Below are 21,806 nucleotides of genomic sequence, written 5' to 3'. Positions count from 1 at the left end.
TCACTAGGTCCCCCGTGTGGTTCTGGGATTTTTGCTCACCGTTCTTGTGATAATTTTGACCCCACGGGGTGAGATCTTGCGTGGAGCCCCAGATCGAGGGAGATTATCAGTGGTCTTGTATGTCTTCCATTTCCTAATAATTGCTCCCACAGTTGATTTCTTCAAACCAAGCTGCTTACCTATTGCAGATTCAGTCTTCCCAGCCTGGTGCAGGTCTACAATTTTGTTTCTGGTGTCCTTTGACAGCTCTTTGGTCTTGGCCATAGTGGAGTTTGGAGTGTGACTGTTTGAGGTTGTGGACAGGTGTCTTTTATACTGATAACAAGTTCAAACAGGTGCCATTAATACAGGTAACGAGTGGAGGACAGAGGAGCCTCTTAAAGAAGAAGTTACAGGTCTGTGAGAGCCAGAAATCTTGCTTGTTTGTAGGTGACCAAATACTTATTTTCCACCATAATTTGCAAATCAATTCATTAAAAATCCTACAATGTGATTTTCAGAAGAAAAAAAATCTCAATTTGTCTGTCATAGTTGACGTGTACCTACAGTGGGGAAAAAAAGTATTTAGTCAGCCACCAATTGTGCAAGTTCTCCCACTTAAAAAGATGAGAGATGCCTGTAATTATCATCATAGGTACACGTCAACTATGACAGACAAATTGAGGAAAAAAATTCCAAAAAATCACATCGTAGGATTTTTTATGAATTTATTTGCAAATTATGGTGGAAAATAAGTATTTGGTCACCTACAAACAAGCAAGATTTCTGGCTCTCACAGACCTGTAACAACTTCTTTAAGAGGCTCCTCTGTCCTCCACTCGTTACCTGTATTACTGGCACCTGTTTGAACTTGTTATCAGTATAAAAGACACCTGTCCACAACCTCAAACAGTCACACTCCAAACTCCACTATGGCCAAGACCAAAGAGCTGTCAAAGGACACCAGAAACAAAATTGTAGACCTGCACCAGGCTGGGAAGAGTGAATCTGCAATAGGTAAGCAGCTTGGTTTGAAGAAATCAACTGTGGGAGCAATTATTAGGAAATGGAAGACATACAAGACCACTGATAATCTCCCTCGATCTGGGGCTCCACGCAAGATCTCACCCCGTGGGGTCAAAATGATCACAAGAACGGTGAGCAAAAATCCCAGAACCACACGGGGGGACCTAGTGAATGACCTGCAGAGAGCTGGGACCAAAGTAACAAAGCCTACCATCAGTAACACACTACGCCGCCAGGGACTCAAATCCTGCAGTGCAAGACGTGTCCCCCTGCTTAAGCCAGTACATGTCCAGGCCCGTCTGAAGTGCATTTGGATGATCCAGAAGAGGATTGGGAGAATGTCATATGGTCAGATGAAACCAAAATATAACTTTTTGGTAAAAACTCAACTCGTCATGTTTGGAGGACAAAGAATGCTGAGTTGCATCCAAAGAACACCATACCTACTGTGAAGCATGGGGGTGGAAACATCATGCTTTGGCACTGTTTTTCTGCAAAGGGACCAGGACGACTGATCCGTGTAAAGGAAAGAATGAATGGGGCCTTGTATCATGAGATTTTGAGTGAAAACCTCCTTCCATCAGCAAGGACATTGAAGATGAAACGTGGCTGAGTCTTTCAGCATGACAATGATCCCAAACACACCGCCCAGGCGTAAGAAGCATTTCAAGGTCCTGGAGTGGCCTAGCCAGTCTCCAGATCTCAACCCCATAGAAAATCTTTGGAGGGAGTTGATAGTCCGTGTTGCCCAGCGACAGCCTCAAAACATCACTGCTCTAGAGGAGATCTGCATGGAGGAATGGGCCAAAATACCAGAAACAGTGTATGAAAACCTTGTGAAGACTTACAGAAAACATTTGACCTGTGTCATTGCCAAAAAAGTGTATATAACAAAGTATTGAGAAACTTTTGTTATTGACCAAATACTTATTTTCCACCATCATTTGCCAATAAATTCATTAAAAATCCTACAATGTGATTTTCTGGATTATTTTTTCTCATTTTGTCTGTCATAGTTGACGTGTACCTATGATGAAAATTACAGGCCTCTCTCATCTTTTTAAGTGGGAGAACTTGCACAATTGGTGGCTGACTAAATACTTTTTTTCCCCACTGTATGATGAAAATTACAGGCCTCTCTCATCTTTTTAAGTGGGAGAACTTGCACAATTGGTGGCTGACTAAATACTTTTTTTCCCCACTGTATCTAGATCCTCTATGAGGCTGTGGAGGGATTCAAGTTGTGGATTTAAAAGAAAACAACATATCATCAGCGTACAATGACACCTTTGTTTTTAAGCCCTGGATTTTTAATCCCTTGATATTATTGTTGGGTCTGATTTTAAAAGCTAACATTTCAATGGCCATAATACATAGATACAGTGGGGGAAAAAAGTATTTAGTCAGCCACCAATTGTGCAAGTTCTCCCACTTAAAAAGATGAGAGAGGCCTGTAATTTTCATCATAGGTACACGTGAACTATTACAGACAAAATGAGAGAAAAAATTCCAGAAAATCACATTGTAGGATTTTTTATGAATTTATTTGCAAATTATGGTGGAAAATAAGTATTTGGTCAATAACAAAAGTTTCTCAATACTTTGTTATATACCCTTTGTTGGCAATGACACAGGTCAAACGTTTTCTGTAAGTCTTCAAAAGGTTTTCACACACTGTTGCTGGTATTTTGGCCCATTCCTCCGTGCAGATCTCCTCTAGATCAGTGAGGTTTTGGGGCTGTTGCTGGGCAACACATACTTTTAACTCCCTCCAAAGATTTTCTATGGGGTTGAGATCTGAAGACTGGCTAGGCCACTCCAGGACCTTGAAATGCTTCTTACGAAGCCACTCCTTCGTTGCCCGGGCGGCGTGTTTGGGATCATTGTCATGCTGAAAGACCCAGCCACGTTTCATCTTCAATGCCCTTGCTGATGGAAGGAGGTTTTCACTCAAAATCTCACGATACATGGCCCCATTCATTCTTTCCTTTACACGGATCAGTCGTCCTGGTCCCTTTGCAGAAAAACAGCCCCAAAGCATGATGTTTCTACCCCCATGCTTCACAGTAGGTATGGTGTTCTTTGGATGCAACTCAGCATTCTTTGTCCTCCAAACACGACCAGTTGAGTTTTTACCAAAAAGTTATATTTTGGTTTCATCTGACCATATGACATTCTCCCAATCCTCTTCTGGATCATCCAAATGCACTCTAGCAAACTTCAGACGGGCCTGGACATGTACTGGCTTAAGCAGGGGGACACGTCTGGGTCTGCAGGATTTGAGTCCCTGGCGGCGTAGTGTGTTACTGATGGTAGGCTTTGTTACTTTGGTCCCAGCTCTCTGCAGGTCATTCACTAGGTCCCCCCATGTGGTTCTGGGATTTTTGCTCACCGTTCTTGTGATCATTTTGACCCCACGGGGTGAGATATTGCGTGGAGCCCCAGATCGAGGGAGATTATCAGTGGTCTTGTATGTCTTCCATTTCCTAATAATTGCTCCCACAGTTGATTTCTTCAAACCAAGCTGCTTACCTATTGCAGATTCAGTCTTCCCAGCCTGGTGCAGGTCTATAATTTTGTTTCTGGTGTCCTTTGACAGCTCTTTGGTCTTGGCCATAGTGGAGTTTGGAGTGTGACTGTTTGAGGTTGTGGACAGGTGTCTTTTATACTGATAACAAGTTCAAACAGGTGCCATTAATACAGGTAACGAGTGGAGGACAGTGGAGCCTCTTAAAGAACAAGTTACAGGTCTGTGAGAGCCAGAAATCTTGCTTGTTTGTAGGTGACCAAATACTTATTTTCCACCATAATTTGCAAATAAATTCATTAAAAATCCTACAATGTGATTTTCTGGATTTTTTTCCCTCAATTTGTCTGTCATACTTGACGTGTACCTATGATGAAAATTACAGGCCTCTCTCATCTTTTTAAGTGGGAGAACTTGCACAATTGGTGGCTGACTAAATACTTTTCTTCCCCACTGTATGCCGATAGTGGACAACCTTGTTTTACTCCTCTTGACAGTTTAAAACTTTCTGAGAAATAGCCAATATTTACTGTTTTACACCTAGGGTTACTATACATGATTTTAACCCATTTTATAAGAGATTCTCCAAAATTGAAATGCTCCAGGCATTTATATATAAACTCCAGTCGTACTTTATCAAATGCCTTTTCAAAGTCTGCTATGAATAGCAGGTCTGGTTTCCCAGATTTTTCATAGTGTTCTATTGTTTCCAGTACTTGCCTTATATTATCTCCAATGTGTCTTCTATGTAAAAAAAACATGTCTGATTAGAATGAATAATGTCCGACAATACCTTTTTAATTCTATGTGCTGTACATTTTGCTCAAATTTTTGCATCACAACACTGAAATGTAAGGGTCCTCCAATTTTTTTAATGGACTGGATCTTTATGTTTCCCACTTGTATCCTGTTTCAGTAATAATGAAATCAGACCTTCTTCTTGAGTGTCTGATAATCTACCATTTACATTGGATTGGTTAAAACATGCTAATAACGGTCCTCTGAGTATATCAAAAAAGGTTTGGTACACCTCGACTGGTATGCCATCCAACCCTGGAGTTTTCCCGGACTTAAAGTATTTAATTGCATCCAGAAGTTCCTCCTCTGTAATTGTCTTTCTGTATGGCTTTTAATTTTACATTATCAATAGAAAAAAAAATCCCTACAATTAGCTTCAGTTAGAGGAGATGGATGCGACTGCAAAGAAAACATATGCTTAAAGTACTTATCGTTCCTTCAAAATATTGTTTGGTGAATCATGGGTGACTCCGTCATTTGTAACCAGTTTAAGTAAATTATTTTTGGTAGCATTTCTATGTTGAAGATTAAAAAATAATTGCAAGTTTGTTAGCACAAGCTTCAGGCTGGACCAAGTTGATAGTTGTCAAGTTCCTTGCAGACAGGCCATGTGTAGCCAATGTGATTTATTTTTAATCAGGATATTTTCTACCTGCAGGCTGCAATGTTTTTATTTGTTGGCTTTATGTAGGCTATTTTTACATAGTTGGCAATGGCAATAGAAGTTACTATTAGATTTGTATAATTTTCATTTAGATTTAGATAGGGGCAGGGATGATCCCAGAGCTAATTCTAACAATGGTTTTGAGATACGATGACTTTATTATAAAATAAATGAAACTGTTCCACGGAAATGTGCATCTGAACTGGCACGCAGATCAGTAGAAATGGTAAGATAAATTGGCACTGCAAATGGAAAAGGTTGCCGACCTCTGGTGTAGCCTATTACCGGCAACTTCGGGAGCTTAATGGCAGAATCTGTGAAGGCCAGCAGCAGCGGGAGGAGGAGGTTCGGGAACAGGTTTTTTTCTTCTGGTTAGGCTATCTTGATCTCTGGCTCCCTCTTGAGTCATTTGTGTGTCTTAAATATTTAGTCACAGTGTGCTTAAAGCATCAGACAAGCTCAGTAGCCTACATATAGTTGATTTTATTAAAACACATATATGGAAAAAAACATGTTTTAAAATTTTCGGTGGGTGAAAACAGAGTTGGCTCCTCTTTTTCCCCAATTGGTAGTTACAGTCTTGTCCGATCGCTGCAACTCCCGTACGGACTCAGGAGAGGCTAAGGTCGAGAGCCATGCATCCTCCGAAACACAACCCTTTTCCAAGCCACACTGCTTCATGACACACTGCTCGCACCAATGTGTCAGAGGAAACACCGTACAACTGGCGACATGAGTCAGCGTACATGCGCCCGGCCCGCCACAAGGAGCTCCGCGTTAAATGAAAGGGGACAATAGATGTGAATTGTTTTGCTCTCAAGAAAAGGGCGCCATTGAAAGGAGTGATTACTGGGGTAGCAGTAAATGTGAAACTTGACCAACTGAAGGGGAAGAGTCCAGGTGTTTGTGATGCTCGTTGTTTGGTGCGACACAGACAGGGTGGCGTGATTGGTGAAACAGAAGAATCGTTGTCTGTTCTTTTGAGTTTTGATGTTGAGTTATCCCGTACAAGCTTTTGTGCCGAATACATTACGTTGCTACAGGTGTCAAGCTCATGGACATGTGGCAGCAGTGTGTAGGAGGGAGGTTCCTAGGTATGACAAGTGTGCAGGAGACAACGGAATGTGTAGCATTGGGGAAAGTAGTGGTATGTGTTAATTGTAGGGCTGCCCATGGGGCTGGGGATCAGAAATGTCCGGTGCGAGAGAGGCAGGTTGAGGTTTCCAGGGTTAGAGTAGTGCAGAAGTTGTCTTATGCTGTAGTGTAAGGGAGTTATACTCCAGTCTAGTAGGTGGCGGTAATGCAACCTTTATTGGATGCCAGCCGCCGTTAAACATCATGGAAGAAGGAGAAGAAGTATGTGACGTCAGCTCGATGTTGCTTCCGGGTTTGCTTTATTTCCTCGACGGTCAGGTAGATTCTTTGTTGATTTGAGTTATTGGATATTTATTTCAAAATGAACCGTATTTTCGGTCGAGGAAAACCGAAGGGACCACCACCAAATCTCACAGACTGCATAGGGAGTGTAAGTCTCTATTGACATAACTTACAGAGCAGGTTTCTATGACAAACGAAATAACTTGGCTTGCTGGCTAGCTAACGTTAGCTAACTAGCTGGACGACAGCTGATTGTTCCAGCAACATGGTAGAAAGTTGTGACAGCCCATAGAAGACCTATAGCGCATAAAATACTGTTTAGCTACTTAATGTTATCTTTACAGTTAGTTTGATTAGCCTTGTAATAGTGTCCTAGTGACTTAGCTAGCTAATGAGTTAGATGAAGAAAAAAAAAAGACCAATCGTCAATAGGGAGTTCAGTAGGGTGATGCTGGTTTTCCAATGTAGGCTAAAAGGTGTTGTTCCAACCAGTTTTACATGTTTGACCAAATCAGGTATTTAGCTAGTGCCATTGACTGTAAACATTGAAGGAAATGTAACATTGATTATTTGATCATTATAATAACTAATACATGCATTTAAATAACATTTTCTGATACCACAAGTTCATTACAAAGTCTTCAGACTCTTACAAGATCATTGAAGTATGAAAACAGTCTGCCTGGCTAACTCTTGCCCATTCTTTCTCTCTTAAGGTTGACTCACGAGCGGAGTCTATTGACAAGAAGATTGCCAGACTAGATGTTGAACTGGTCAAGTACAAGGATCAGATGAAGAAGATGAGAGATGGCCCTTCAAAAGTAAGATTGAACCCTACCCTGAGTGAAGCAGGCTGTGATTTTAGACAGATATGTTTACCTAAGTCATTATATTATACATGTAGGCTAATGCTGTTATTGAACAAAACACAACAATACACAAGTATGGTCCCACTTGTTCTCAGCAGTATCTAGCTATGTCTGATGTCACGTGAATTGTTTCCTGTTAATGTTTTCATCAGAACATGGTCAAGCAGAAGGCGATGAGGGTACTGAAGCAGAAAAGAATGTGAGTAACTTATGAAGGGAGTCTGCCAACGCATCAATAACCTCAAATCAATCAGGACAAATATCACAGTAACCTAATGAACCACATAAGTAGCAGTGGACTGTCACCAAAGTCAGGATATGAGTGCATAAAAACATCTGTATTGATCATTTCAATCTTGTTCTTTTTCAGGTACGAGGGCCAGAGAGACAACCTCACACAGCAGTCCTTCAACATGGAACAGGCCAACTACACAATCCAAACTCTCAAAGACACAAAAACAACAGTAAGGGGCCACAGTAATGTACTGACTGTAGCACTCAGTCACAATTTACTGTAGTTGTCATGCCAGGCTGTTCTCTGGGTTAAAAATCTCAGATTTTGCATTATAGGTTGATGCCATGAAAATTGGAGCCAAAGAGATGAAGGCGGCATACAAGAACGTGAAGATCGATCAGATTGAGGTATTTGTCTTCTTCGAGTCTTAATGCACTACAACACCATTTGGTGGTCTAACGTAGAAGTGCAGTAGAATTATACAGACCCTCGTCTTGAAAGACTCAATATATTTCAGTCATCTGATCTGGGTCATATTCATCCAGGTAAAGTGAATGGCCTATTGTGATTGAGAGATGTTTGGGTTAAGAGTTCCATGTTTTCGTGATGCAGGATCTCCAAGACCAGCTGGAGGACATGATGGAGGACGCCAACGAGGTGCAGGAGGCGATGAGCAGAAGCTACGGGACGCCGGAGATCGATGATGATGACCTGGAAGCAGGTCAGTGCTTTAAGAGTATGACAAAGCCACAAGGAAGACATTACACTGAACGCAGTACATAACTGTAATTGTGTTCCAACACAGTTGGTATTGCTCCAGTACAGTACAGGTCTATATTATAACATAGCTGTAGGTCAATAGATGGCATCATTTCCCGCCGCTCTACAGAGAAGTTTTGTTTACTTCAGCACAGTGATACAACAGCAGTCAATGCAGTCCTTATGTCAATAGTCTGCGTGTGGCTGCATGTAATAACTGTGCATCAATGGCTGTGTGCGTGTGATCTCAGAGCTGGATGCCCTGGGAGATGAGCTCCTGCTTGATGATGACAGCTCCTACCTGGATGAGGCCAACACTGCCCCCTCCATCCCAGAGGGAATACCCAGCGACAGAGCACCAAACCGGGTACACATATCTCTCTCTGACCACTGTATTCTTGTTTACCCAGTTTAGTCTTGAATAATTCACTGGAGTATTATGTTAAAATGCAATCACAACTGACACTGTTTCATCAGTACAGAAGACGGATGCATTGTTCGAAGTGTTCAGTTTTGTTTTTAGGACATTGGATGAAGACACATTCTGCACCTATTTAGACATAACTGGAGTTTCCTACAAAATTGTAATTTGTCTGTTTTACAGGATGGAGTTCTGGTGGATGAATTTGGCCTGCCACAGATCCCTGCTACATAATGGATGGACAGCAGGCAGAAACCAATGGCAACACTCCAAACCAATTTTTTTTTAATGTATCATACCCTTTTTAAAACATATACACTGAGTATACCAAATATTAGGCACACCTTCCTAATATTGAGTTGCGCATCACCTCCACATACCCAACAACCCCCCCCCCCAAAAAAAATTCATTCTTTAACCTGTCTCCTTCCCTTCATCTACACTGATCAATAAGGGATCATAGCTTTCACCTGGTCAGTGAAAGAGCAGGTGTTCTTAATGTTTTGTATACTCTGTTTACATCCGACTGACCTACATTACATGGTGGTGGACAGAGAAAAACAACTTGCCTTAATTAGGTTCTCTTGAATTTAATCATTTATCAAAAATGTAAATCAATAATCGATAGTGATGCTTGGCTATGTTCAAAATTCTTGTTCTTTGTATGAACAAATGTACTTTTTCCCCCTCCAAGGTGATTCTTGGTATTTGGTTGTTCTAACTTTCTACTGCAGCACTGTGTTGCCTACTAACAATAAATATACATGTATTATATATTTCAAATTTTGCCATGGCGAAGTCCATCATGGTGGATTAAAGCAAAGGAGAGAAACAAGACTAAATAATACCTTTAATTATACAATAGAACACGTAGTGTGTAGAATTACAATCACTCAAAAGCAATAAATACATGATTTGTTGACGGTATTCATATAGTTGAACGATATGCTTTCTCTTCCGGTAGAAATGTTGGACAATGTGGCACTTTGAAAAGTCAAAAACAGTGCCCAAACTGTATAGCTCACAGTGTTATAGCTGTATGGCAGCAACAAAGACCTTTTGTGCCAGTCATCACCAACTGAGCCTGTAGCTGAGGGGGAAGATCTTTTTGTGAAGATATTCAACAACCTCGGTCTTGTTCCGAAGCTTCTCAAATTCATAGTAAGGAATCTACAAAAACAAAAGACTTCTATTAGTAACAGATGGAGCAAAGAGTAGATCCAACTGAATACAGATATGCTCTTTCTTGACAGTAGACGCCTAGAGACAGGCAGAACACTAGCAAAGGGGCTGAAATCAGAATTTACAGCATTTACATTTGAGTCATTTAGCAGACGCTCTTATCCAGAGCGACTTACAGTTAGTGAGTGCATATATTTTTTTCTTTTTTTCATACTGGCCCCCTGTGGGAATCAAACCCACAACCCTGGCGTTGCAAGCGCCATGCTCTACCAACTGAGCTACACGGGGCCAGCAGACAGAACACATATAATTTACAGCAGACGGGACACTCAAAAAGGTCAAAACATCAGTCAAACGTGGTATTCAGGGTTTCAGCATGGGTTTCTGACCTGAACAACTTCATATCCCAGAAGCCTCAGGTGCCGCTGCTTGATGGCCTCTTTTCCCAGCAGCTGTCTTGTGTTCACAGTGAACCTCTTGTGGCCGTCAATGCAAACTGCTATCCTGCAAGTACACAACAAAATAAGAGTGCATTAATAAAATAGCTATAGTACAACAATTTGATCACCTACAGTGCATTCAGAAAGTATTCAGACCCCTTGACTTTTTCCACATTTTGTTACATTACAGCTTTATTCTAAAATTGATTAAATTATACTTTTCGCATCTACACATAATACCCCATAATGACAAAGCGAAAACAGGTTTTTAGAAATGTTAGCAAATGTAAAAAACAGAAATACCTTATTTACATAAATATTCAGACCCTTTGCTATGATACTTTTTAATTGAGCTCAGGTGCATCCTCTTTCCATTGATCATCCTTGAGATGTTTCTACACATGTCTATATAAGGTCCCACAGTTGACAGCGCATGTCAGAGCAAAAGCCAAGCCATGAGGTGGAAGGAATTGTCCTAGAGCTCAGAGACAGGATTGTGTCGAGGCACAGATCTGGGGAAGGGTACCAAAACATTTATGTAGCTTTGAAGGTCCCCAAGAACACAGTGGCATCCATCATTCTTAAATGAAAGAAGTTTGGAACCATCAAGACTCTTCATAGAGCTGGATGCCAGGCCAAACTGATCAATTAGGGGAGAAGGGCATTGGTCAGGGAGGTGACCAAGAACCAGATGGTCACTCTGAAAGAGCTCCAGAGTTCCTCTGTGGAGATGGGAGAACCTTCCAGAAGGACAACCATCTCTGCAGCACTCCACCAATCAGGCCTTTATGGTAGAGTGGCCAGACGGAAGCCACTCCTCGGTATAAAAGGCACATGACAGCCCGCTTGGAGTTAGCCAAAAGGCACCTAAAGGACTCTCAGACCATGAGAAACAAGATTATCTGGTCTGATGAAACCAAGATTGAACTCTTTGGCCTGAATGCCAAGCATCACGTCTGGAGGGAACCTGGCACCATCCCTATGGTTAAGCATGGTGGTGGCAGCATCGTGGAGTGGGGATTTTTTTCAGCGGCAGGGACTGGGAGACTTGTCAGGATCGAGGGAAAGATGAACGGATCAAAGTAGAGAGAGATCCTTGATGAAAACCTGCTCCAGAGCGCTCAGAACCGGAAGGTTCACCTTCCAACAGGACAACGACCCTAAGCACACAGCGAAGACAACGCAGGAGTGGCTTCAGGACAAGTCTCTGAATGTCCTTGAGTGGCCCAGCCAGAGCCCGGACTTGAACCTGATCGAACATCTCTGGAGAGACCTGAAAATAGCTGTGCAGCGACGCTCCCCATCCAACCTGACAGAGCTTGAGAGGATCTGCAGAGACGAATGGGAGAAACTCCCCAAATACAGGTCTGCCAAGCTTGTAGCGTCATACCCAAGAAGACTCTAGGCTGTAATCGCTGCCAAAGGTGCTTACATCTTATCCAGAGCGACTTACAGTTAGTGAATACATATTTTTTTATACTGTTCCCCCGTGGGAATCGAACCCACAACCCTGGCATTGCAAACGCCATGCTCTATCAACTGAGCTACATCCCTGCCGGCCATTCCCTCCCCTACCCTGGACTACGCTGGGCCAATTGTGCGCCGCCCATGAGTCTCCCGGTCGCGGCCGGCTGCGACAGAGCCTGGATTCGAACCAGGATCTCTAGTGGCACAGTTAGCACTGCGATGCAGTGCCTTAGACCACTGCACCACTCAGGAGTATGCTTCAACAAAGCTTTGTCATTATGGGGTATTGTGTGTAGATTGATTGATTCTATTTTAGAATAAAGCTGTAACGTAACAAAATGTGGAAAAAGTCAAGGGGTCTGAATACTTTCCATTGTTTGAATGTCTATTGTTTTTACCTCTTGAAGATATCATCGATTTGACTGGCAGGCAATACATATCCTTCCTCATCAAGCTTTATTTCCACATCTGAAACAAACATATTTATCTTTGCACCTTCATTTTCAGTAGGTATAACCATAACATAGTCTGAAGCATTGAATTAAAGGTTACCTGTGTTGTATCTTACAATGTGCCGTCTGCATTACCTAGTGTGTAGCAGTATGGAGTGAGGACTCTGGAAGCGAAGTAGGCGCGGGCCCCTAGTAGATCCACCAGTCCAGTTTTCACATAGTTGTAGAGGTGTCCGTCAACCGGCGTCTCCAGAGACCGACCAGGAGTAAGGAAAGACTTGACATGGTATTTAGGAAGGAGCCTTGGACCCTGGGGTTAAAGCAGGGTGTTAAAGGTGAATCAGAGGATAGTGTGCTAGGATTGCAACACTGCAGTTGAGCAGGAGTGGCAATGCTATCATAGAATGAATATTGATTTGTAGTAACTCGTTACCTCATAGAAAGGACATTCAAGCTTCACAGTCATGTAGAGTTGGGTCAGTTGGGCCAGTACAACCCGGTCGACCCCCGTGCCTTGCTCTGGAACACAAATTAATTTACAATTGTTAAACCAAAGATACTGCAACAATTGCAATTATGAAGAAGAGTAAAAAGGTGTGGGGCAATTCAGTTTAAAATATACCAAACAAGCCTCCCGAGTGGCGCAGCGGTCTAAGGCGTCACTACAGACCCGGGTTCACAACCGGACGTGACTGGGAGTCCCATAGGGCGGTGCACAATTGGCCCAGCGTCATTAAGAGAGGGTTTGGCCGGGGGGCTTTACTTGGCCCATCGCGCTCTAGCGACTCCTTGTGGCGGGCTGGGCACCTGCAGATTGACTTTGGTCGTCAGTTGAACAGTGTTTTCTCCTACACATTGGTGCAGCTGGCTTCCGGGTTAGCGGGTGGGTGTTAAGGAGCGCGGTGTGGCAGGTCATGTTTCGGAGGACGCATGACTCGACCTTCGCCTCTCCCGAGCCCGTTGGGGTGTTGCAGCGATAAGGCAAGATTGTAATTGGGAGAAAAAGGGGGTAAAACACACCAAAAGAAATGGCCTGTGGGCTTATCAATGAGGGTACCTTGTAATTGCTGGAGGAAGTAGCAGTTGAAGACCTTGGACACAAAGTTGACAGGGAACCTCTCTACCAGGATGCAGGAGTGCAGCAGGTTGAGGAGTGTTCTGGGCTGGAAATGAGAGAAGCGTGCGCGCAGGATGGCCTCCACCTTCCGGAACACCTCCCCAGCGTTGGGCGGCAGGTAGCCCAGCTTCCCGAACGGCGTGATCTGCCTGGCCACTTGGCCGGTGCTGTAGTCGTCCGCCCGGTACACAAAGCTCTCCGCCACAGCGTCAAACACCGGCAGCGACAGGATGTTCCGGCGCCCAAAGTACTCCATCACCTTGGTGACTGTCTCTGGGTGGGAGGTAAACGCCATCTTGGGAACGTGTCTCTCCATAGCCTTCACCAAGAAGTGGTCGCTGTGTCCAAAGTGCATGAGCGCCCCGAGCACTAGCCCCAGCTCCTCGTCTTTGAAGTGGGGTACGTGCCTGACCGCCTGCTTACACAGACTGATGACCAGGGGCATGGCCTGGGTCTGGTTCAGGACAACCAAGGCACTGAACACCCCGCTGACAGCAGGGGGGTCCATATGGGAGGTGACTGACACAGCGTGGGTGTGCATAGCGTTTAGGAGGTCTTGGTAGCTTCCCTCCTCCCCTACTCCTGCCTGCAGCAGTCCGTATACAGCAGTGAGCTCTGCTAGGCTCCACTGGCCTGGCTCCTGCTTCTGTACCTGCTCCATCACCTGCTCCAGCATCCCACAGCCCGGGCCCTCCAGGGCCAACAGGGCCTGGCCGAGGGTGCACAGCTGTCCTATGCTCATCTGGCCCCTGTCCAGCCGCTCCTGGCTCTCCGAAACCAGCCGCACCACCAGCGTGCTCCAGGGGTCCACGTAGAGGCGTGTGCAGGCCAGCAGGGTAGAAACCAGCCCGGCCTCTGTCAGACGCCCAGAGTCCTGCTCTAGCTGGCAGCACAGCGCACTGAGAGGGTCCTTCTCCAGCACTGAGGGGTCCTTCAGGGAGGTGCCATCCTGCTCCAGGTCAGCCACTCGGTGCAGGGCTGCCGCTGCCATGGTGTCAGACATGATCTCCACAGTGCGGAGGAGTCGCAGGACCTGTCTAGAGGAAGAGCAACTGCTGAGGCGGTCCAGGAAGGCTTTCTCCTCTGCAACAGTGGGCCGGTGCAGCTGGCTCAGACGGAACCTGGGGACGGAGTCTTTGTGGAGGCCGACTGACCCAGTGGTGTAGAAAGCGTCCTTGGCAATGGTGGACAAACTCATCCTCCCACAGGCTGGCTTACTGAGTCTCTGACAGCGGTGTCTCTGGATACAGCTTTCCGCTGAGGTCCATAGGCACGCCACACACAGGGGCTCCCCTACCGGAGCACTCAGAAGTCTGGAGATGCGACCCAGCCTGCCTGGAGCACAGAGGTGTGCCCCTGTCTGCCCGAGTAACTGAATCCTCTGAATCACCTTTAAAGCCATGGCTCTGTTCCAGGACTCACCAGGCGGTTCCAACCTGTATGAGCATGAGAGCAGATTAGCCTTCAAAGTTCTGTTAGTTACCAGAACCACTACAGTAAAATAGACTACGGTGCGGTGGAATATTTACATCTGATTCAAGTGTTTTCCATAAAAACAGGTCCATGGAATGTCCCATTCATTTTGATGTTTACTAAGTAACCTTGGCTTGTTGGTGGTTATCAAACCACTCGCAACATATGCCTAACAAAACATACCACGACCTAGCCATACTGTAAGAAAATCCATTCAAATGTCAGCTTTTGGCCAACTAATACACGGGATGTCACAAAACATAATTTTGCCCTTGTCATGTAAGCTAGCGAGCTACAAAGCGGAAGTTCATGTTACGTATGGCCAACAGCTAGCCTGCTAGCTAGTTAGCAAACCAGACAAAGTCCGACAACGAAGGCATTGAAATGCTAAATTCGCTTACTTTATAAACTAAACAGCTGGCAAGATGAGTACTATGTAAAACGTTTACCTTTCAGGGAACAGGGAAAACAGAGAATATGTGAAAGATCCATCCACCGGTCCAGCGTGGTTCCGTAACGAAGGAAGGTGCTCAGTCGTGATTGGCCCCGTTAACTAAGCCAGTGGGGTGGGTATGAGGGCGGGTTAATATTTTTCACAAAGCCACTAAGGGGCGCTACAATACAATGTCATGAGTTACCAAAATAGACTCACTATGAAGTTAGAATAAGTGTTTAAAAAAGTTACAATGTAATGTATATTTCAATATTGTTCATTTAAACAGTGTAAAGATGACGGGAACAAAATACAAGTGTTAACAATATTTTGGTAAGTGTGAGTGGTAATATTTAGATTATTCTCAGTAAATCCCAAAATGTTGCATTATGGTCTGGTATCTTTTGCTGTGACAGTGCCAGTTGATGGTTGACTGCTGCTTTATGTATCTTTTGGGAATTTATTTAAAATAAACTGAAGACTCAAGGAGGATCTGATACATTAGTTTAGTACTTAGATATCATCTCAGGCTGCATTTACACAGGCAGTCTAATTCAGATGTTTTGCCAATCCTTTTTGCTAGATATCCCTCTAAAATGTGTGGTTGTTGCAGTCTTTAAGATGGCTGTATATAGATTTAATCGATTTTAGCATTATCTAGGAATTTCAAACAAACCGCTTCACTATAGCTCCCTCTTCGACACGTCCACACACGCTAGGTGGAAAGGGTAATGACTGAGAAAACTCCATGTTGGGACATAACATACCAGCACAGGAGGAAGGGAAAATAAGGGAACCAGCAGCTTACTAGACATAAGAGACAGCATTTTATTTCAACAGTTAAGTCATGATTTAAAATAGGGTAACGAATGGAGCAAAATACAAGTTGATAGAGTACTTTATTTCAAGTTTATATTTATTATAAAATGTAAAAATTCAGCTAGACCAGGCCATTTGAGTAGCGTTGGAGCTCGCTTCCAGAGTTGCATTTTCAATTTCATGTCACAGACTAGTACATTGTTTTGCAAATTCACAATTACCAGCTACATTTCTCAATACAGATGTGCAAATCTGGCAGTATTGAAATGGGAGCTCACGGGTATGGTCGAAGCCATTGTTTCACCTTGCTAAACATGGGTTTATAGAGCTGAGACATGCAGCAAGATGGTCTAGCTGGAGGTAAAGGAGTAGAGGGGTAGAGAGAAACCATAATACGACTGGCATGGCTGTGGCCTTAATCGTCCTTGTCCTTGGCTCCGTGTTTTAGGATGCGTGTGAACTCCACATAGTTGAAGTTGCTCTTTTTGTCGATGGGCGCCTCCCTGAAGAGCTCATCCACCTCCTCGTCTGTGAAGCGGTCGCCCATTGTGGTCAGTAGCTCTCGGAGGTATTCCTCCTGGATGACACCTGAGGACAGACAGGGTGATGCAGTGAGACCGGTATGCGATAATGCCCATGTCATGGTTACTTCCCCCGGGCAGTGATGCATGGGTTATTAATTTGTTGACTCACACCCAACCCCTCAGCGTTATCTTAAATAACATGCATCTGGCCAACCCAATATGAAACAAAAACATTAACCAAGACATTTTATCAAAGTTGATAAAGCATATTTCTGTATTTACAATCCATTTAAGGAAAATGCAGCCCCCTCAAGCATGATATTTTGAAATGAAGTTTTGGGGTAGCGATCCTTTCAAGGAAATTAAACAAAATGCCCAATGTGTATTTTTGTAAGCATGAATTTCCCATATGGACCATAGCCCTCACCTTTTAGCCAGGCAGGCTAACTCAGGGCTAACTCCATTTATCCTGAATAAAGTGTCTTAGCCACGAGTTGAGAACCAATTAAATCAGATACCCGCCCTCTCGCAAAGATTGTCATCATTTGAGGAAGTGATTAAATATTACATTTTTTGTGTGTAAAAAAATGGTAATGTTAAAATACCTATCACATTACACATTTAAATGGCAGCATTTGCTTTCCAAACTGTACGTTTTTCACACTATTGTATTTTGAAATTTGCGAAAGACTGACAGCCACAACCATAGACATAATCCATAGATGGCAGGTCCCATTCAAATCAAGACTGGCAGCAATTGCTAGTGTACCCGAGTTTGATTCAAATTGCCAGGGTTGGAGGTTCCAAAACCCTTCTATAGATGATATGTCTATAGCCCAACGCAACAAGCTGTTCCACAGATAGGAGCGATAGTAGTGGGAATAAGCACACCAAAGACGGCATTAACGATAAGTAATAAAATAAAGACGGCACCTCTACAAGCCCATTTCACACCATAGCCTGATGCATTTGTAATAACTTCTTTCATTTTGATTTCGGCACAAATTTAAAATGAGACACTGACTCACCCATGGATTGAGGTTTCAGCATTGTCTCAATGAAGAGTTTGGCGTTCGACTAGCCACGTGCGAAATGCACGCGCAATTACAAGCCTGCTAGAGCTAGCGGCAGGCAGAGGAGCGATATACATCCTCTTAGTACGGATGAAGCCTGGCCTGGAATGTGAAGCTGGCTAGCTTTATAAAAGCCTGAGTAGATCTAGCTTGCTTCGTAGTATACCACTGGTTCCATCATTATTTGGGGACTAAACCCCTGGGAGCCATGGTTTAACCCAAAGGACCTGTTAATGGTACAGCCCACACATCCAGAGGCACTGAGGAAGCTAGTACAGTCTATCCAGCTGAGAATGAGATTAGGAATATCCTGAAAAGCAAACAACTCGGGAATTGTATCTTCTTCATCAAGAAACCCACACACACACGAGATGTGCTCTCCCTTACCGGTCAGGCAGACTGAGAATAAGGTCTGATACCAACAGGCTCAGAGACAGTTTCTATCCACAAGCCATCAGACTGCTGAGCACTTGAACTGCACTGACCACCTGCTCTGATTCTCCGCACACATACATATATACATTCATTCTACACACACCACAACTGCTGCTACCAGACTTATTATACTGCTCAATTTATACACTTGCCCCCCACCCCAATACACGTGTAAATGTTGGACTATAAATTGTTCCTTCCTATATTACTTACACTAAAACGTTTATTCTATTCTACTGCCATTCACTTGGTTCGCATTCTTCTTCTACTATTTCTTATTGTTGTTAGCAATGTCGAGAAGGAACCTGAAACTAATCATTTCGTTGGATGATGTATACCATGCATATCCCGTACATACGACTAATAAAACGTAACTTCTCTACGCAACTACGGCATCCATTATCAGTATCTACAACAGTATGAATTTATACAGCCCGACAGCGTTCCTACCCCCCCCCCCTCCAAAAAAAAAGCCTGAGATTTGCTATAGTCTTACCTGTGCCCTCTTCGTCGAAGCAGGCAAAAGCATTCCTGATGACGTCCTCAGGATCTGTGCCATTGAGCTTCTCTCCAAACATGGTGAGGAACATGGTGAAGTTGATTGGCCCAGGCGCTTCAGTCATCATCGCCTCCAGGTACTCATCAGTCGGGTTCTTTCCTAAAAAACAAAAGGACGATCACACAGTGCCACATTAGAACAGACTGCATTCAACTCCCTGTCAACAGTAATAATAATAATAATAAGCCATTTAGCAGACGCTTTTAGCCAAAGCGACTCAGTCATGTGCGCATACAGCAACCTAGTTTTACAATAATATCTGCATAAATGGTTTCAATCATATAAAACACAATGGGAACAGGGTGGTAGGGAATGCTGGACAAATGAATGTTCTTTGTTAATGGATGACTGTTTCAATAGAATGCCTCTCTCCTAACACCAACTTACCAGCTGGGAGACACACCCAACCTTAGCCAGGGGGTAAACATACTGTATCACCTTACATAACAAACCTAAACCCTGTCAGCAAGACTGACTGGGTCCACAAACACTACAAAGTTTAACGCCAAGCAGTGATCAAAAGACATACAGGCAATAATTTAAAGGGGGAGCCCAACACAAGCACACAAGAGATAACACGAAATCATTCAGTGCCTCAGTTTCACATTGAGTGAATCAAACGAAGTCCATGAGAAAACAATTGACTGATTTCAGATAAGGGGAGCTTCAGAGATACTCACCCAGTGAGGCAAGCATGTCGTGCAGGTCCTCCTTGTCGACAAACCCGTCACGGTTCTGGTCGATCATGTTGAAGGCCTCCTTGAACTCCTGGATCTGAGACTGGTCGAACATAGCGAACACATTGCTGGTAGCGCGCTGGGGGCGCTTCTTGGTAGTCTTTCCCTTGGCCCTTTTGCTCGACATTTTAGCTGTGTTGTGTGTACCTGCAAGGGTGTAAATAGCATATTCCTGAATAAGACCACAGCACCAGATTTGTAATATCCTAAAAAAGTCACTTAGCTTTTACCATTTCAATCAGACTTAGAAATAGTGTTTTAATGATGTCAATGAAGCTCAATTCTAGGGACAATAACATTTGAGGCTACATTAGGGGCTGTGAAAAACAAGCAGGTAACCTGGCTCATGTCATTACCCAAAATAAGATTTGACCAGTCATGCCCAGCTTTCCGTGGCTATGGGCTACTCTAATTCAAATATTCCCCAGAGATGTGTCCTCACTGTGCTATAAATGGAAATGTTCTACTGCTGTGAAGGTTGTTCTATCTGTTCCCTTTGCACAGGATAGGAAAAACTACAGATGTGAGAATACATTCCCTTTTCAGGCAAGTTCAACAACCTCTTATTCGAAGAGGGCCACTGCCTCTAATATGCCTCCCTACCTAGCAAGTAAGAGGGAGCCAGTGGTCCACACGATTGATTCACTATTATGGCAACAGAACACGGCTGGATAAGACTGATGCAGTGACCTCATTTTCTAATTTGAGGTTGTACAATAATAGGGGGACTGAATTAAGACTGAAGTTCTTTCCGAGACCACATCGACTTTTCTCTTGTTGAGATAGGTGAGATAAATCAAGTTACAGTTTAGCCCTCATTAACATTCTATAATGATACTTTGAGAAAGAATTGAGGGGAAAATTCTCATGCGAAGTTAGGTCTATGTCATGAATGGGGCCTATAAACTGCTGCCATCTGCTACTACTTGTATTACCTACAGTAACGTAGATAGTAGTTTCGTAGAAATTAAAATGAAGCACGAATATCAATTGACACATTTGGAATGGCTTTGAGCAATATGCTAGAGATAGACAGCTGACGTTGGGGCGGCAGGTAGCTTAGTAGTTAAGAGCGTTGTGCCAGTAACCGAAAGGTCGCTGGTTCTAATCCCCGAGCCGACAAGGTGAAAAATATGTCGATGTGCCCTTGAGCAAGGCACTTAACCCTAATTGCTCCTGTAAGTCGCTCTGGATAAGATGACTAAAATGTCAATGTTAGGACTTGTGTCCTGAACAACATTAGCAACAATAGTGGAATCGGCGGTTCGCCTTCAATATAAAAGTCACCAATTGAAACTGATGCAAACTCATACAAATAGTGGAATCATGCCACAATTGGACTAGAAAATGCTAAACAAGGTTGGAATGCGACACACTGGTGACGTTAGCGACATTGTTGAGGAGACGACAAAAACATTACGAAAACCAGGACGTTAGCTAGCTACTTTGTTTTGGCACACATATTTGCGTCGTTATAACACCTAACTAGCTACCGTACGGTCTGTTATGTAATTTAAAACTATTTCAATTTGCTAGTTAGAACGAAATGTTATTTCTCCCCGTGCAGGAACTACTGTAATCTTGGCAGCTACTAGGAACAAGCTGATTTCGCTAGCTTGCTAGCTATTGCTAATCAGCCAGCGAACACATACTTCCATATGAACACGACTGTAGCTTAGACATTTTACACTGTATAGTTGACAGTTAAATAATAAGTAGCATGGAATTGGCAAGTGAAATAACACATTTTACGTTCAAATAGGCAAATATAAGACCTACCTAATTCCGAAAAGATGGATAGTCAGCTAGCCCGTGTTGCCCTATCTCTCAACCACCGCCCTAACTTCCTAATAATGGTTCCGCACAGGATATGCAGGCCAAACCAACTTCGGGAAATGGGGAGGACTTTAGAATTTCTAAATTATTTATATTTGTATTTAATTATGTTTTGCACCGTACAATAACACAATACATATTTAGATATTTCTTTAATGTTTTTTTGCTTTGACTATACACAATTGATGTAAATGCTCGTGAATCAGTTCATTTTTACTTTGGTATACCCCCCACTGGAGTTAATGGTGTTTTCTCAAAATACATTCTTGAGATATGCCCAAATACGGAGAAAATAAATGCATCTTCCTGTGCCTAATCATGAGTAAGATAACATTGCTATAATTTTCATTATATTAAAACTCGGATTTCCTTCATTTCACAAAACATATACAAAAATACAATGATTATAGCTAAGCCATGTTCAACACTAGTTAAGCCCCCCTCCCTTGTCATAGGCCAAAGGAACAGTAAACATAAATCATTATCCCTAATAGTGCTATTTAACTATTTAACAGTTTGGGTGTTCAAGATATGAGCTATTGCTAGTTTACTACTATGATCCAATAACCATCTTTTTAATTAAAAAGGAGTGCATTCTGCCTGT

At 43.2% G+C, this 21,806-nt stretch overlaps 3 protein-coding genes across 3 annotated transcripts; 1 reads left to right on the top strand and 2 right to left on the bottom strand.

Moving 5' to 3' along the window:
• Positions 1 to 6,332: 6,332 nt before the first annotated feature.
• LOC311109144 (charged multivesicular body protein 5) lies at positions 6,333 to 9,582 on the top strand. The gene is made up of 8 exons (XM_084151966.1): positions 6,333 to 6,519; positions 7,088 to 7,192; positions 7,393 to 7,439; positions 7,611 to 7,704; positions 7,811 to 7,882; positions 8,088 to 8,196; positions 8,486 to 8,601; positions 8,839 to 9,582. Exons 1-8 carry the CDS (start codon positions 6,451 to 6,453, stop codon positions 8,887 to 8,889), a joined length of 663 nt encoding a protein of 220 aa, XP_084008092.1. The 5' UTR covers positions 6,333 to 6,450; the 3' UTR covers positions 8,890 to 9,582.
• LOC311109143 (FAST kinase domain-containing protein 3, mitochondrial-like) lies at positions 9,488 to 15,318 on the bottom strand. Its single transcript, XM_084151965.1, has 7 exons — positions 15,236 to 15,318; positions 13,254 to 14,749; positions 12,630 to 12,715; positions 12,332 to 12,506; positions 12,143 to 12,212; positions 10,227 to 10,341; positions 9,488 to 9,825 (listed from the first exon to the last, which is right to left on the bottom strand). The coding sequence occupies exons 2-7, from the start codon at positions 14,713 to 14,715 to the stop codon at positions 9,727 to 9,729; spliced, it is 2,007 nt and encodes a 668-aa protein (XP_084008091.1). The 5' UTR covers positions 14,716 to 14,749; positions 15,236 to 15,318; the 3' UTR covers positions 9,488 to 9,726.
• A 709-nt stretch (positions 15,319 to 16,027) lies between these two features.
• Positions 16,028 to 21,221, bottom strand: LOC311109111 (myosin regulatory light polypeptide 9). The gene is made up of 4 exons (XM_084151921.1): positions 21,146 to 21,221; positions 19,310 to 19,513; positions 18,567 to 18,728; positions 16,028 to 16,626 (listed from the first exon to the last, which is right to left on the bottom strand). Exons 2-4 carry the CDS (start codon positions 19,491 to 19,493, stop codon positions 16,454 to 16,456), a joined length of 519 nt encoding a protein of 172 aa, XP_084008047.1. The 5' UTR covers positions 19,494 to 19,513; positions 21,146 to 21,221; the 3' UTR covers positions 16,028 to 16,453.
• Between the last annotated feature and the right edge of the window lie 585 nt (positions 21,222 to 21,806).

This window comes from Coregonus lavaretus (genome assembly GCF_964263955.1).
Source record: "Coregonus lavaretus genome assembly, chromosome: 34".
In the NCBI taxonomy this organism is placed as follows: domain Eukaryota; kingdom Metazoa; phylum Chordata; class Actinopteri; order Salmoniformes; family Salmonidae; genus Coregonus; species Coregonus lavaretus.
The sequence above is the reverse complement of the archived record's forward strand: the minus strand, read 5'-3'. Positions and strand labels throughout refer to the sequence as shown.